This window comes from Pelodiscus sinensis, chromosome 6 (genome assembly GCF_049634645.1).
Source record: "Pelodiscus sinensis isolate JC-2024 chromosome 6, ASM4963464v1, whole genome shotgun sequence".
In the NCBI taxonomy this organism is placed as follows: Eukaryota; Metazoa; Chordata; order Testudines; family Trionychidae; genus Pelodiscus; species Pelodiscus sinensis.
Window position 1 is genome coordinate 86,507,819 of NC_134716.1, and position 16,719 is coordinate 86,524,537.

A 16,719-nucleotide genomic window follows, 5' to 3' on the forward strand; every position below is an offset into this window, starting at 1 on the left:
CAAGACCCCACCCCTTCCTTGAGGTCCTGCCCTCTCTGTTCCCCTCCTCTCCATCATTTGCTGTCCCCAGCCCTTACTCATTCTCACTGGATTGAGACAGGAAGTGCGGACTCTGGGTTGGGAATGAGGGATTTGAGTGTGGGAAGGGTGACAGGTGCAAGCTCCGGGAGGGAATTTGTGTGCAGGAGGAGGTGGAAAAGGGGATGTTTGTTCAGGGAAGGGTCTCCAGGCTGGAGAGCACTGGGATCAGGTGAAGAGTTGGGGTGCTGGGCAAGCCGCAGGCTTGTGGATGGAAGGGTGCGGGAGTTTGGGTTGAAGTGTATGAGGGGCTCAGGGCAGGGAAGTCGGGAGTATGATGGGCTCAGGGCACAGATTTGCAGTGTGCGATGGTGCAGGAGTGTTATGGCAGAAGACTGGGAATGTGGGGGTGCAGGAGTTTGGGGACATGAGAGGCTCAGGACAGGGGGTTCAGGTGCATGATGGGCTCAGGATTGGGGTCTGTCAGGGGTGCAGGAGTGTTATGATGCTGTGGCTGGATGGGGGTGTAGCCCCAACTGGGGGTTTGTTGGCCAGGTTTCATTTTTAAATAAAATATGTCAAATACAAAATGTTTCAACATTGTCTTTATTTATGGGCAGGGAAAGGAACCTATTTTGGGTCGGGGTCACTGACCCACAGAAAAAAAAAAAAGAATCAGTCGGGCACCACACAAGTGAGATGCAAAAAAACAATCCCTCCAAAACCCCGCAAGCCTCACTGATGTGGCCTCAACTGAGACACCTCATTCCCCTGGTACTCCAGCCCCATGGCTGGGAGAGGGTAGGTAGGACTGAGGTTCGAGGCCTCAGGCCAGATTAACTCTTCTGGGGTTCCAGGGTTAGTGGAATTTGTGGGCCCCTCTACACTCTGAGGTGGGGCCAAAAATGAAAGATCCAGTGTGCGGGACAGGGTTGCCAGTGAGTGGGATTGGGATGGGGATACAGAATCTGGGTGGAAAGTAGGGTACAGGAGCAAGCTGGGGGTAGTTGTCTGGCCAGAAGGGAGGGGGCAGAAGCAGGGTGCTGGTGGGGGGTCTGGACAGAGGGTAGGAACAGGGTGCTAGTGGGGGTCTGGCCACAAGGCAGGGGAAGGGTGCTGTATGATGTCTGGGCAGGCTGCTGGGTGGGGGTCTCACCAGGGGCAGGGTGCTGGTGGGTGTCTGACCAGGATGCTGGCAGGCAGGCAGGAGCAGGTGGGAGTCTGGACAAGGGGCAGGGGGCAGCTGGGGGCGGGGGGGGGGGAGGTCTGGCCAGAGGGTGGGGACAGATACAGCTCAGCCATTACCTGGAGATCCCATGGCACCTTCCCTCCCCAAAACAGCCGGCACGCTTCCTAAGAATTCAGATCTGGCACGCAGCTGGGGACTTCTCCTCCCCATCCCCTGCCGCTGCAGGAAAGCAGCACAGGGAAGGAAGTCCCCATCTGCATGCCAGATCCGGCTTTTCAGGAAGTGTGCCGGCTGTTTTGGGGAATGGAGGAGCAGCTGTAGCCAGACAGAAACCCCCCTGTAACATCCATTTTTGCTTGCCTGAAGCATGCAGGGCACACAGAGCAGTAAAAGCCTTGAACAGGAGGAGCAGATATGCAAGCTCAGTGACCCTGAATGGCTGTAAACAGAGATACGCCAATTGCTGACCAAGAGGCTGCCAAGGAGTGCCCTTGACTGAAACCCATATTGATACGAACACATAGCCGTCCGCGGGGGGAGGAATCTCCCGCCCAGTAAAAAAAATGTCCAGTACTCACAATTTAGTTCTCTCTCTTGCAAGTGTAAATTAAGTTGAAACTTGCTTGTAAGAACTGGCGCCACAAAGACAGACCAGTACAATTTGGCATCTTAGATAAGAAAGAGGATTATGGGCCCCTATGGGTATAAAGATGGGTCCAGCAGCACGCTTACTTTGGAGTGTCAATCTACCATCTACCTGCTGGTCGGGTTAGGTGTTTGACCTCCCGAGGTTCCACGGGGACGCCCACCTCGTATTCGTCTTTCCTAGGAATTGAGGGACCGGCCCTGGCTTGACCCGCTTGAGTCGAGAGGCACAGAAGAGGGCAAAAAGATACCTGGATGTGATCCTTTGTCTTAAGTGTACACATAGACTTAGAGCTCTTTAAAGATTACGCTGTCACTTGGTACCATTATTTCTATTTTCTATCTTTATTTTCTTTGTAACCATTTTTAAGATCTATATTTGCTAGCAGTTAAGAAATAGAGCAATAGCCATTGTAACCATATGATTTATAAGCTTCTTTAATAAACCTGTAACTGTTTAAACTTTAACCTGACTCCTTCAGTTGCTGTAACAGAACCAAGCACAATTTAAAAGAACTTCAGCCAGTCATAAGGGACAGATACAGGCAGAGCTGGGCGTTTGGATCATGTCACTTCCAGGGGACAGATCCGTAGGGGCATCTCTCAGCCTTCCCTAGGCTGCCCGCTGCGAAGGGATTCTGTATCCTAGCAGTTAAAATCTGAGATGTACTAAGCTCTTTCTGTAAACCTCGGGGCGTCTGTTGGCTGCCCTCCGCGAAGGGACCCCGGTCCTAGCGGTAAAGACATGGACGTTACATTTCTCGGAGCGCCCGTCAGCCTCCTAGGCTGCCCACTGCGATGGGACCTTGCGTCTCAGCAGTTGAAGCCTGGGGTGTGACACACACACACACACACACACACCCCTGACCATTGGCTGACAGCAGCGCACGTGCTTCCTGAAATGCTAGATCTGGCACGCAGCTGCATGACTTCCCCCTGCATGGCAGGAAGCTGGTGCTACCTCCCTTTTCCCAGGAGGTAGCATCAATGCAGACTCCTTCTTGGGGATGGGGGGGAACAAGAGGGAGGCTGGAATACCTCACAATCGACTGGTCATGCCCCCGCGATCAACCAGTGATCACAATCGATGGGTTGGTGACCACGGTTATAGAAAATCTGTATAAGTAAAACAACTAGAATACGTCTAAACATTAGTTTTACCATATACATAAATCCTCACTGTGAAAATTTGTTTTGATCTGAGGGAGTGCACTTTTAAAAATAAAGCAGTAGAAAGCTCATATGTTAAGTTATGTTTCTTGAGAACTCTGTCATAGCTAACTAAGGTCCCATACAGGAAACCTTTTATGCACATGCTTCACTTTAAGACTGGGTGGGCAATAATTTTTGATGGGGGGGCCACTCCAAGATTTTGGGAAGTAGTCAAGGGCCGCACTCTCATGATATTAATGGAGATGCGGGGTCTGAAATGGAGGTTGAGTGCAGAAGGGAAACTAGAGTCTGGGAGGGAGTTGGGATGAAGCAGGTGGTTGTGACCTAGGGCAAAGGATTGGAGTGCAGATTTTTAGGATATGACCTAGGGTAGGAGGGGATTGTGATCTGGGGCAGGAGATTGGGGTGCCAGATCTGGGAAGGGGTATGGGTGTAAGAGGGGGACAGAGGGTTTGGGTATGGTGAGTGGGGGGAAGGGGCAGTGAAGGGCTGGGGTGCCAGAAGCAGACTATGGCCAGCGACTTACTTGTCAGCTACCGAACTAGCCTACCTGCCTGCACAGCTTAAAATGTTTCCCAGCCAGCAAGCCTGCTTGCCTGGCCATGTGCTTCATGAAATTGAGCCCAGGAAAAGGGGCATGATTCTTCTTAGCTGCCTGTTATTCTAACAAGCAGCTCACATTGGGCTGATTTCTGCCCAAAACCGGCCAATGGGAATGTGCTGGGGGGCAGGGTGGTTACTAAAATTTCTCCCTCCCCTCCAGTTTCAAAACAGAAATGGAGCCCTGTCGCCACTTTTCTGCACAGCGCAAAGGGCAAGCAGGGGAGCCAGCCTGGGGCTCTCTGCTGCCTTCTGATGCTGAATCCTGTGGCTTGGTGGGCCAGATCCAGCCCATAGGCTGTATTTCGCCCAGGCCTGCTTTAAGATGACAAGTAGTCCCACTGGAGTCAATGGGTCTACCTCACATGCTTATCTTCAATTACACACTTACATATTTTCCTGAATTATGGCCACAGATATGTTGTACGATCGACTGTTTTAAAACCAGGGCAATACCCCAGTAGATGACTGAAGTTTCAACAAGTGCTTAAATGATATACTGAATCAGGGACACAATTTGCAAGAGACAGGCTCCCTTTTATAGAGTTTCTAAAGTACATGGGATCAGGACATTCTGGTGGTGTCTAGAAAAGTAAACTATTGTATTTACATGTGTCAGTGCTTCTACTTCTTCCCTGATGCTCCACATAACAGAGCTTTGAAGTCCTAAAGGAATGAATTTCTATCCTTTAAATTACTTTTTCAATGGTATTTTTTTAAGAAAGAAATCCTATGGCAATATTAAACGAAAGCTCTTATGAATATTAAGGTGGTATGAAATTAAGCATGAAAAAGCAGAAAATGCTAAAGTTAAATGTCATGTCAAACTCATTTCTGCCACCTTGTGTGTTAGCATGATAATGCAGAGTTTCAGTATATAGTCACATTTCACAAATACAAATACACATACACATACAACATTAAGGCTCCAAATTCAAACATCCATACTAGTGCTAGAATTAAGATGACCAGCTATATTGTATAGCTCAAATTTAATGGTACACAATGGTATTCAATAGCTAAGTAGATATGCTGATGAAAGGCAGTGTGACCAGTACAATTTATAATTACACTATAATTTGCATTACTTACCGTACTTTTATCTTTCAGAAGTTTTTCTATCACTTCAATTAACAATTCCTTTTGCTCTGGATCAAGACTAAAAAACAAAGCAAAGGATAGGATTTTTTCATTTCTAAAACACATTCCTTTAACATTTTATAGTCAGGTTTCCACCTGAAATGAAGATGGGCTAGGTAGCAAGGAAGCAAGGGGAACAAGGGAAAAGAGTAAAATTATTTTCAATCCAAATACATGGTATTTGGGGAAGGGGAAGAATGCATAAGAATGTGTGAAACATAGAATGGCACAAAAAAGTTTAGAGTTTCTGCTACAGTACTCAAGTTAATATTCTGAAACTAAGCAGGTAAGCCTAACCTCACAAACACCACAAAACCACACAAACACTCAAAAAAGGGTAGGAGGATTTTTTGTTTAATAAAAAGCTTTTCTAACCCTTTATCAGTAAAGATCAGATTTTTGTAAACTGCTTATTCTATTAGTAACAGGTTAGAATCCTGCTTATTCTCATCAGTAACAGGTTGGAATCCTGGAATCTAGTTTTTAAAAAAAGATATACTGAAAAGAACATTACATCAAGTTGCTGTGGAAATTACGGAGAAATGCATACTTCAAACTTAAAGCTTTAGATTAACAGAGGGGAGAGGTAAGTGCTATTTTTCAGACCAGGAAAATAGGAACTCGAGTTATAGAGATGTAAAAGGTTAACTGGTAAACCATCAACCTTAACAGATGATGCTTACTGGTTCCACTTACCAGTTAACCAGTAGGGGCTGCTCTGGCACCCCCTTTAATCAATTAACCAGCTAAATGCAATGTTTAACTGGTTAACCAATTAAATGGGATTTTACATCCCTCATGAGTTATAACGATGCCATGTGTATGCACACATCTGAGATTTACTGCAGCCTTAAACTGTTAAGATAGGAGAACATAAGCACGAATGTCAGTTCTTATACTCAGGGAAAAGATATTGAAAGAAGATACTGTATTACATTGTGCAAAGCAATTACTTGAATATCTGAACACCACTTTGAAAGTGATCCATATCTTTCATCATCAAAGAGTTATGGGCAAAATTTTCAGGGACTGAGCTGCTAGAATGGAATATGAACATGAAGTAGGGGTTTCGATTAATAGCAGTTAACTCACGCATGTAACTCAAATAATTAATCATGATTTAAAAAATTAATCCCAAAATATCACATTATGAAACAGCAGAATACTATGTGAAATTTATTAAACATTTGGATGTTTTCCTACATTTTCAAATATACCGATTTTAATACAATGCAGAGTACAAAGCGCACCGTGCTCACTTTATATTATTTTTCATTTCAAATATTTACACTTTAAAAATGAAAAAATAGTATTTCTCAATTAACCTCATATGCATACTATAGTACAATCTCTTTATTGTGAAAGTGCAACTTATAGAGTTTTTTTTTTATCATACAACTGCACTCAAAAACAAAGCATAACATTTTAGAATTTACAAGTCTACTTAGTCCTATTTCTTGTTGAGCCAATCACTAAGACAAACAAGTTTGTTTACAATTACGGAAGATTCTGCTGTTTGCTTTTTATTTACAATGTCACCTGAAAGTGATAACAAGACACACTTGTAGTTGGCATTGCAACATATTTACAGATAGACTACACATTTGTATGTCCCTTCATGCTTTGGTCACATTCAATAGAATGTGTTGATGTGATTGCTGATGACATTCACTAAAATAATAATGAATTAAAAGTGACTAAACTCCTCGGAGAAGGTTTGTACATCTCCTGTTCTGTTTTACCTGCATTCTGCCATATATTTAATGTTATAGCAGATGATGACCCAGCACATGTTCATTTTAAGAGCACTTTCACAGCAAATTTGACATCGCATAGCTAAAGCACTTGACCCAAGATTTAAGAAATTGAAGTGCCATCCTTAATCTAAGGAGGACAAGATGTGAGGCATGACTTCAGAAGTCTTAAAAGAGCAACACTCTAGTAAGGAAACCACAGGAGCTGAAAAATAAAAACACAAAAAAATCTAATTCCAAAATGTCCAGCTCCAACCACTGCCCTTCTGATGACCAAAGAGGCCCATCAAGGCCTATGTCTGCCAACTGTCCCAGGCTGGCAACTGGCAGAGCAAGGATCGATGCCTGTCCATTGAAAGCAATCTTGCCCTGGTGGAAACAAACATCTGGGAGATCATCTGCATAAGGGTGACCTGAGTTATGGTGATTTTTGGCAGGAAGCTCACCAGTACCAGTGGTAGGGGAATCGGTGCCTCAACTTCAGTGCCCCATTTATCATAGGGGGAAAAGTATACGGTCAGGAAATTGGGTCTTCTGACTGGAGACCAGGCCTGCCAGGGTCGTAGGCTATGGAAAGAGAATCTATCCCTGTGGTCCATAGACCAAGAGTGCTCCACTACCCTATGGGGAAGTTCCATGATTAGCTTGCCTTTAGGTTTCGAGCCTTAGCTAAGTCTAGTGCCTGGTGGGGTGTCAGCAGTACCTGCAACCTGCTTTTTCTTCAGCTGCTGGGCTACAAGGGCACTCAGAGAACCCCAGGTCCCCTGTTGAACAAAAGGCAAATCCCTGGGTAGGCTGGGGAGGTCTGAATTCAGCAGTACCTCCATGAATCCCCAGCAGGCACAGGATCTGGCACTGGTCCTTTGCAGAAGGCCCCTTTCCCTTTTGGCGCCAGGGGGCTCTTCTACTCAAGCTTCTTCAGCACCAGTCAAGGTGAACAGTGCCAGTGGTACACTCTGAACTGATGAAGAAGTGCTTGGTATGAGATCCAAGCAAGAGGATTCTGATGCAGGACAAAGCGCATCCTCCCTGAGGAGAGCCTTGAAGCAGATATCCCACTTCCTGCTATTTAGGGCAAAAGTTCTTACAGATTTTGCACTTTTCCTTTCTATGAGACTTCCCCAAGCACTTTAAACTTCTGAGGGAATTCTGTGCCAGAAATATTCTGCACTAAAAAATTAAAAATTGTGTACACAGTTTTTTAAAATTCTGCAGTTTATCCAAATATAATCATACCGTTTTCAATAACTTTCTGACAAATACTTTTAAATGAATTACCAAAACAATTGAAAATGGTGTGATTATGTAGTTGTATTTGTGTTATTTTGACAGTTAAAACATGCATAATTTTGAAGAATTTAAAAAATGTTTGGTGCAGAATTCTCTCAAGAGTGCCAGGGGTTCTGCACAGCACAATCTGGATACTGGCAGCTCAGTGGCGCTGGGGAGGTATAAGTATAGGGAGGAATCTGTATAAAAGAAGCTCTAATTGGGGTTCTGGATGCAGGGAGAATGAATGAGACTCTGCTGGGAGTCCAGGTAAAGATTCAGGATCGGCGTGGGGGGGCGGAAATGGGGCTTCATGGGGTGGAGATGTCAGAGTGCAGCTCGTTGGAGCTCAGTGGGGTGGAAGTCGGGGTGGGGAGGGAAAGAGTGTCCAGGTATAGGGCGAGATCACTATAGAGGATGCTGCTCCTCCTGTCCACCCAACCACCAAGCATCTGCACCCAGATGCCCTCCCCAAGCCTCACTCCCTCCCAAAAGACCCAGACCCCCCCTCTCCCTCCCAACCTGTGCCAAATTTCCTGCTGCCAGGGGAAGTTTCTGGGGCTTGATCTGACTCAGCCCTGTCTGCTCTATACGGATGAAGGAGATTTCTGAATCTAGCTTCCTCATCCCCCTGCACCCTAGCCCAGCCAGAACCAACTTCCCTGTGCAGCTAGGGCATCCCTAGACCTTCCTCTCCTCAGTGATTTACCTCTCCCCACAACTGCCCTAGTAGATGCATCTAAAGCTACTAAGCTGCTGGAGAGGGGTGAGTGAGCACTGGTGAAGCTTCTTGGTGCCTCCCCACAGAAATATTTTTTTGCAAGAAACCAAAGGAAATTTGTCGGAGATGCAAGGGGGGGCGGGATTAGGGTGCATTTTTCTATTGCGCCACAGTAGAACACAATTATTTTCCTATGAGTAATCTTTAAAATAGCTTTTCAACATTTATCATAAAAAAACGACTTACCTATAAAGTTTTTGGATTGCATGGGCTGCATTTTTTCTAACATAAGGAGATAAATCAGCAGAAGCTTCTTTAATAGCAAGCATCATTATAGGAACAATAATTGGCACACGGATACTAGATAAAACTCGCAAAGCACTTGCACGGATTAACTGATTAGGATCCTAAAAAGATTGGAAACAAAATTATGTAAGTAACACTGCAGAAATGTATCATTAATAAAATACGCTGTGAATTCTGCAATGACTGAGAACATATTAAGCCACATAAATACATTTCGTCTCCCCCTTTTACTTTTTTTAAATGTACATTTCTATGAAACTTGATAGCAGAAAAAATGTCAACAACTTGAAAAAATACTGCACATATTATGAATAACCAGACTAACACCACATTAACAAATTTTGTTTATGCTTATGAAAACAGAAAAAAGGAGAAGAAGGAGAGAGAAAGAGAATTGTCACATCCTGTTTCTCCCCACTGCTGCCCATAAGGACCCCCGGCAGTGGCAAACTCCAGGAGCTGTACTGAAGATGCCATGGGGCAGTGGAGGCTGCTGGTGCTCCACCCGAAGTGGTCAGGTTTAAGGAAAGTGTAGGAAACATTGCTGACTTAATTTAAGAGGATACCTGGGTGATTCTATTAGACACTGACAACAAAACTTTTTCAGGTAGTCAGGTACAAAAAACTCCATTGCTTCCAGACCTTTCATGGTGTACCAGGCCGAATTAGTGCAATCTGAAGAATTTATAGCTAAGAAAAGATACCAGCATGTCCACCCCATCCTTGAGTATCAAATGATAAGATAAGCAGTATATCTCTGGTGCACCCTGGATTGGATTCATCCACAATTCCAGGATACCTTTATGTTGCAGGTGAGGACGACTTGCTGATGCTACCTGGGGCTTCTAGTAAGGGAAGCTCTTGGAGGGTTGGTTCAGACAAAAACAAATACAGGTTGAACCTCCCCAGTCCAGCACCCTCGGGACATGACTGGTCCCAAATGAGGGAATTTGCCAGACCAAAAGAGGTCCCTCACCTTATGGCCTGTGCTGAACCCCACTGCTCCCCACCCCCGCAAAGCTCCAATCCAACCCTGCTACTGCCTGCTCAGCTGCCGGGCCAAAGCTCCACAGCCAGGGCCAGCACTCCCTTGCTGCCACTGGGGCCACAGCTCCACAGTTGGGGCCAGTGGAACCAGAGTGCCATGGCTAGAGCCATCCCCCCCACACACCACACCACCCATCCCTCACCCCCTCCACAGGGACGTCCTGCCATGCTCCTGCCTTGCAGCCAGACCTGGGCTCTGGTTCAGGAACATCCATGGTCTGGCTCAAGTCCCGGTTAAGGGAGGTACAATCTGTAATAGATGCAGGAAAGACACACATCCTAACTTCTGAGTGTGTGATAAATAAACTCAGCATATATGCAGTCCTGGGGATGGGCAGGCTATTTTATTCAAAGCAGCATTTGTTGTGGCTTTTCTGGCTTTCTGGATTAGCAATTTAGTGACATGTGCAACAAAGTACAGCTCTAGATGTTTAAAACTCAGGTATTCAAACAGCGAGTAAACAGGAAAAGGGGCTATAGCTGAATTAAGGAATTCAAAGATAAACAAATATGAAGACTGTCAAAGGATTTTTAGGAATAGGGGACCTGGAGCCAGGGATGGCAGCTTCCTCACCTGATATAAATTTCTAAGTTATAAGTAAACTGTTAGCCTACCTATGTCTTAATCCTAAAAATGTTGGTACATATTTCTTTAGGATTGGTGTAATGGTGTCTGCAGCAGGAGATTTGACTATAAGGGTCCAAGCAGAATTGCTACAGGGCCTATATTCAGCCTTCTGTTGGGTTACTCACCTTTGGATAGTCCATAGAGTTAGCTTAGTATTTTATTTTACTTAGCAGTAACATGAAGACCCTACAGACCCATATTCTCTAAAACACTGGCTTCAACATTTTAGCATAAGTGAAGCATAGGTAGGTATAAGACCCTTTGTATAGACAAAATGGCCTGACAGTTAACTTAGATTTTGGGGTACTCAGAATAGCTTGTCTGAGAAGGGATTTGGTACAGGACTACTAAATTACTACTAGGCTTTCAACAAAGTAATTGGTAGATATTTAACTGCAAACCTTACTTTTGAAAATAACTGATGTATATGGTAATTTGCTAAGAGACATTAACATGTTAATGAACAGGACAAGCACCCAAATTTTATTAGGGTGAGGAAGTTCAACATAGACATGAGAAGCTAAGCATCTGAATGAACATTCACGACAGTTCACAAGGCTCTAAAATAGGCCAGATCATCATGTAGAAGAAAGCAAGCTTTTCATCAGTGACCCTTAAGTTCTTCACTGTCATCATCCTTCACCGAACTTCGAGCATTGAGGGTCTGGTCCAGCAGATTCATTTGGCATGCCAAAGATGAGGCTGGTCTTTTGTCTCTTATCACCAGTTCCCCGTGGAAAGGTGAAAGTATAAGTATACATGAGTACATGTAAAGAATGACACAAAGAAAAGTAATATAATATTAGGGCTGATATTTGTGTGGTTTGGAGCTTTTTTCCTCTTAACTTCATCTGTAAACAAAATCAGCTAAGGTTTTGCCTTGCCCTCAACCTAAGTATCTTTGCTACACACAATGAGGTTCTCTACAAGGCACTGAGCTTCTCACTTTTAATTCTGTTGCATCTGATTTTGGTACTACAACCCTCTTGCCCCCACTTACTAAATGAGTATGAATTAGCAGCCAATACAATTATAAACCATTGAGAATGAGACTCAAAGTCCTTCTTTGGTGACCTCTATCCCAGCATGCCTGTACAAACTGGGATGTGGAAGGACTCACAAGTGAGCTGAGTTCTAACAAGTCTATTGAGTAATTTGTTGTGAAGTAGGAACCCTAAACTCAGAACTGGTCCCAGTTAAATGCAGGAACATAAAAGCCTTCCCAGCATTAAGGTTACAACCTGCTGTTTAAAATCCATGTTCAATGTTTGTTGATCATTGGTCTGTGTCCCCTAAACAATAGGATATGATAACAATGCCCAGAAGTTTTATGAAGTTGGTTTTGTTTTGCAGGAAGGAGGGCTACACAGGAAGGAGGGGGGAGATGAGGAGAAAGAGGCAGGGGGAGAGAGACTGGCTTGATTATCCAGCAATAGCATAGACCAGGGTTGGACAATTTTTCACTGGAGGCCTGGGGCTGCCCTGGAAGAGGCGGGGCTTCAGGTGGAAGGTGCGGGGCCATGATGCTTTCATGCTTCCCCACCCACAGACTCTGACTGGTCTGGGGGTGGGGGAAATACACGAAGTCTTTGCCCCCATCCCAGAGAGAACTGCCAGCTGTTCAGAACTAGGCGCCCGTGCACTCCCCACCTGCCCCCAGGTCACTCAAGACCTCAGGGATTGGGTACATGCAAAGTCTCTTGTTCCCTGTCCCCGCCCTGCAAGGGAGCATCACCAGGGATGACTCTAAGGGTACATCTAGACTACATGCCTCTGTCGCCAGAGGCATGTAGATTAGGCTACCAGACATAGTAAAATGAAGCGGCGATTTAAATAATTGCCGCTTCATTTAAATTTACATGGCTGCCGCGCTGAGCCAACAAATAGCTGATCAGCTGTTTGTCGGCTCAGCGTGGCAGCCATGTAAATTTAAATGAAGCGGCAATTATTTAAATCACTGCTTCATTTTACTGTGTCTGGTAGCCTAATCTACATGCCTCTGGTGACAGAGGCATGTAGTCTAGACGTACCCTAAGAGCCGCGTGTTCCCCCGTCCCTAGGCTCTAATTAGCCTGGCGGCAGTGGAACAGCAGGATCTGGCCTGTAGACGCCCTTTTGCCCATCCCTGGCACAGACTTTTTGCATTTGGGAGTTACTGTGTTTCTTCATTCCTGGTTTGGGAGCTTTGGGGAAGCAATGCTTAAGTCCCAATGAATAACATTTTACCTTTAAGAAACTTCCTGACTAGTTCAACAATACTGACTGGATCCATAAGGAGTCATATGTAGCCCTTCTTGGCCAGATGCACAGAGCAGCAAAATGCCAAGTTTGTCAGTGAATGTGAAAAATCTCTCCCCCCCCAAAGAGGCTTCTGTGTAGGAAGAAAGGTAATTCTCCTTAACATGTATGCTAACTGCCAAGGCCTCTGGGCTAAACAAATTTCTAAATCTCTGCTACCACACTTCAGAGGTGGCCCTTAGTTTTGGCTTTCTTCCCTTCCCTCACACCATGTGTCTTTGAATTAGAGCTGAAAAAGTTTAATAATAGCCTCTTTAGGACAAATGTTGGTGACAGCCCAAAATTTTCTTTAGGGTTTACTTTATTTCATCTTCTATTTTAGGATTTTATATTGCTAAAGACATCAAAGCAACCCAAGTGCCTTCTACATAAATCCAGTCAGCAGAAGTCTACTTAAGGGAGACTCTGGCTATTCCCATTTTTCAGGGTATCAGGTGTCAATACAGTCCTTGTGAAACTGCTGATAGAGAGGAGCAGCAGCCAAGGATATGTATTTCAGCTACCTAGGTTTGAAAAAAAACTGTTTATTTAAAAATATAAAGTATTTTTCTTCCTGTTTCTATTGAGTACTTAGAAGTTTTTTAAATCTTGTTTTTAAAACTTCCTACCTTGCAATTTAGTTGCAAGTTATTGTATTAGACACCTTTTTAGAAAGAACATAAAAAGCTCGATACAAGTCACATGGAATCAATCTAAACTCAAATATTTATGAACTGCAGCATACAGTGTTTTCTATACAAGTTTCTCTATAAGATTTGGAGAACAATAGAAAATGTCTGTATTTTTGATGACACATCAGATCTTTCCATGCAGAGCAATGAACTATACTTACCTTCAGAGCTCGCTGAAAAGTGCTGATGGACAGCAATGCCAGGTCCTGCTGTTCCTCTGCATAGCGCATCAGGTAAACGTACACTAGTTTTTTAATCTAAAAATACAGAATATAACATCAGAGAATTTAAGAATTCTAGTAGACAGGAATGTAAGCTATGTTATTTGAAAGGCAAAACAAACTAATCAATGGTAAAATATTGGGTTTAGGATTAAAAGCATTCCTGAGTAGTCATATACTCAGTATCTCTGGAAATTTTGAATGACCTCCTTCTTCAGTTACGAGGTTTACAATAACCCAAGAATTCCTAATGACTTGCTGTGATGGGTTGCGGTCACAGAAGACCCATTTGGGATTCCCAGGTGTGCTGACAGAGCCACTGATACTTGCCTCCTTGCTCTCTGGGGCTTCTCACCACCCTATCCTGCTGGACCACATCTCCTGGTATCCACCAGCCAAGGCGCAGAGCTGACATTACCACCACAACACACACCAACATCCTCCCTCTCCCGCCCCCCAACAGCAATACAGACACTAAATCTTCTCAGGTCTGAGTAGAATGTAGTTTTTGGTTCAGCTTCCAGGAACCCACCCTCCAAATGGGATCAGAACCCCAAATAAATCATTCAGGTTAGTCCCCTTTTACAATAAAAAAGAACATACACATTGATTGCTCCCCCAGATAATGATTATTTACACTGGGCTTAACAGTAAATAAGTGATTTTATTGAGTACCAACAGTAAGCTTTAAGTGATTGCAAGTGGAAACAGGCAGAGCAAAGTGAATTATAAATTTAAAATAACAGAAAACGCATATAAATTTAAAATAACAGAAAAAGTCCTAACATCTTAAAACTTACTACAAACTAACCCTAAAACTGTTGTTTCAGCTAAACCTCCAAGCCAGAGAAGGGAGGTTACTCACCTTGTGCAGTAACTAGAGTTCTTCGAGATGCATCCCCATGGGTGATCCACTTACATGCTTCAGCCATGCTGTGCATATAGCCTGGAAATCTTCAGTAACACTCCCCCAGCCGCTGGCGCATGCTTCGCTATTGCGCAATCGTTCGGAATGACAGTTAAGCAGGCGCAGACGGCAGTTCCCTCCATTCCTTCTCTACCCCAGACCACTGTCAGCCCAGAGCAGAGGGGAGGAGGGTGGGTGTGCAAGATCCATGGGGACACATCTCGAAGAACTCCAATTACTGCACAAGGTGAGTAACCTTCCCTTTTTCTTCAAGGGTCCACATGGGTGCTCCACTTAGGTGACTACGCAACAGTATTCCTGCTTGGCGGTGGGCGCTCTGTGTTACATGGCTGGATATTGGACAATACGGTACATCCAAATCTCGTGTCCGAGTCCTGGAAGGACTGGATAGCGTAATGTTGCGCAAAGGCATTTGCGGAGGCCCATGTTGCAGCTCTGCAGGTGTCATCTATAGGAAGCCCCTTGAAGAAAGCAGCAGTGGTGGATACTGCTCTCATGGAATGCACCTGTATAACTGTTGGTGTCTGTTTGTCTCTCTGGTCATAGGACAGTTGTATGCATGTGGAAATCCATTTGGATATATGTTGTTTGGAGACAGGTTGACATTTGGACCTGTCCACGCAGGACATGAATAGTCTGGGTGCCTTGCAGAAGTCTCTTGTACACTCCAGGTAAAAAGCTAATGCCCTGCATATGTCCAGTGTGCACCACACTGCATGGTGTTGTCATGTGGTTTCAGGAAGAACACAGGTAAGTATATTGGTTCGTTACAGTGGAACAATGTAGGTATCTTAGGTAGGAATTTCGGATGGGTCCTGAGGATGACTTTGTCTTTGTGGAACACCATGAACGATAGTTCGGCCAAGAGTGCCGCTATCTCACCCACTCGCCTGGCCAATGTTATTGCTATGAGAGATGGAGCAGTGAGCAAGTTGCGAGCAGCTCAAAAGGTCATCTCATGATGGAGTCCAGCACAAGATTCAAATCCCAGGACAGAATTGGGGCCGTACGTTGTGGGTATAGGTTCTGTAACCCTTTCCTGAATCTTTTGAGACACAGGTGAGAGAAAATGGACCATGCCTGGATGGGTGGGTGTAGCACTGAGATGGCCGCTAAGTGTACATGGATAGGACTTATTGAAAGTCTGTGTCTTGTAGGTAGAAGATGTATTCCAGGATGTTCGAGATCCCAGTCTTGCATGGATCCCGTGCACGAGTGGAACTCCAGGCCGTGAACCAGACCTACTTCTGCAGGTAAGTTTGTCTCGCTGTGGGTCTCCCACAGTTGAACAGAATTTCCCTGGCCCTTCAAGGCAGGATTAGCTCATTGTCTGAGAGCCAATAAGCATCCAGGCTCACAGGTTGAGAATATGCAAATCCAGATGTGGTATGCGCCTTTTGTCTTGAGTCAGAAGAGCTCGTACCCGGGGAAACTTGTACGATTGACGGATACTGAGCTGTAGTATGGCAGCGTATCAAATCTATCTCGGCCAGCTGGGAGCCACCAGTATGACCCTGGCCATATCCGGTGTGATCTTTATCACTGTTTGCTGTAGCAGAGGTATCGGTGGGCAAGCGTACGCTAATGGGAAGTCCCAAGGCACTGCAAAAACGTCTCAGAACGTGGTCCAATGCCTGCTCTGGAACAATATAGCGGGCACTTGGTGGATTTGTTCACAATGCACAGCAATTCCACTAGATACTACCATTTCCTGAACAGGTTGTTTATGATGGACCTGTTGCTCTTCCATTCGTGGTTCTATGCCTGCTGAGGGCACCTGCTAGTATATTGTCTTTGACCAACAGATGCACTGTGATGTTGTGTACGATACCCCATTGCCATAGTCTAATTGCTTCCTCACACAGGCTGAGAGATCTTGCACCCCCTGGCCTGTTTATGTAATAGACTGTGGTGATATTGTCAGACATTATCCTCACTGTTTTGCGTTGTATGTGGGGGACTAGCCACGAGCATGCCCTCCTTACAGCTCTGAGCTTCAACACGTTGATATGGAAACAAGACTCTGTGCATGTCCAGTCGCCCTGGAGTACTATGGATCCCATATGGCCCCCCCATCCTATCAGGGACACATCTGTCATGATGGTAATGGA

At 44.8% G+C, this 16,719-nt stretch overlaps 1 protein-coding gene across 1 annotated transcript in view; it reads right to left on the reverse strand.

Moving 5' to 3' along the window:
- Positions 1-16,719, reverse strand: part of AP3B1 (adaptor related protein complex 3 subunit beta 1) — a 309,804-nt gene that overhangs the window by 221,919 nt on the left and 71,166 nt on the right. Inside the window, exons 4-6 of the mRNA XM_006119130.4 lie at positions 13,621-13,716; positions 8,756-8,916; positions 4,718-4,784 (exon numbers count right to left, since the gene is read on the reverse strand). Coding sequence (XP_006119192.1) covers positions 4,718-4,784; positions 8,756-8,916; positions 13,621-13,716 — 324 coding nt within the window. The remainder of the gene's footprint in view (positions 1-4,717; positions 4,785-8,755; positions 8,917-13,620; positions 13,717-16,719) is intronic.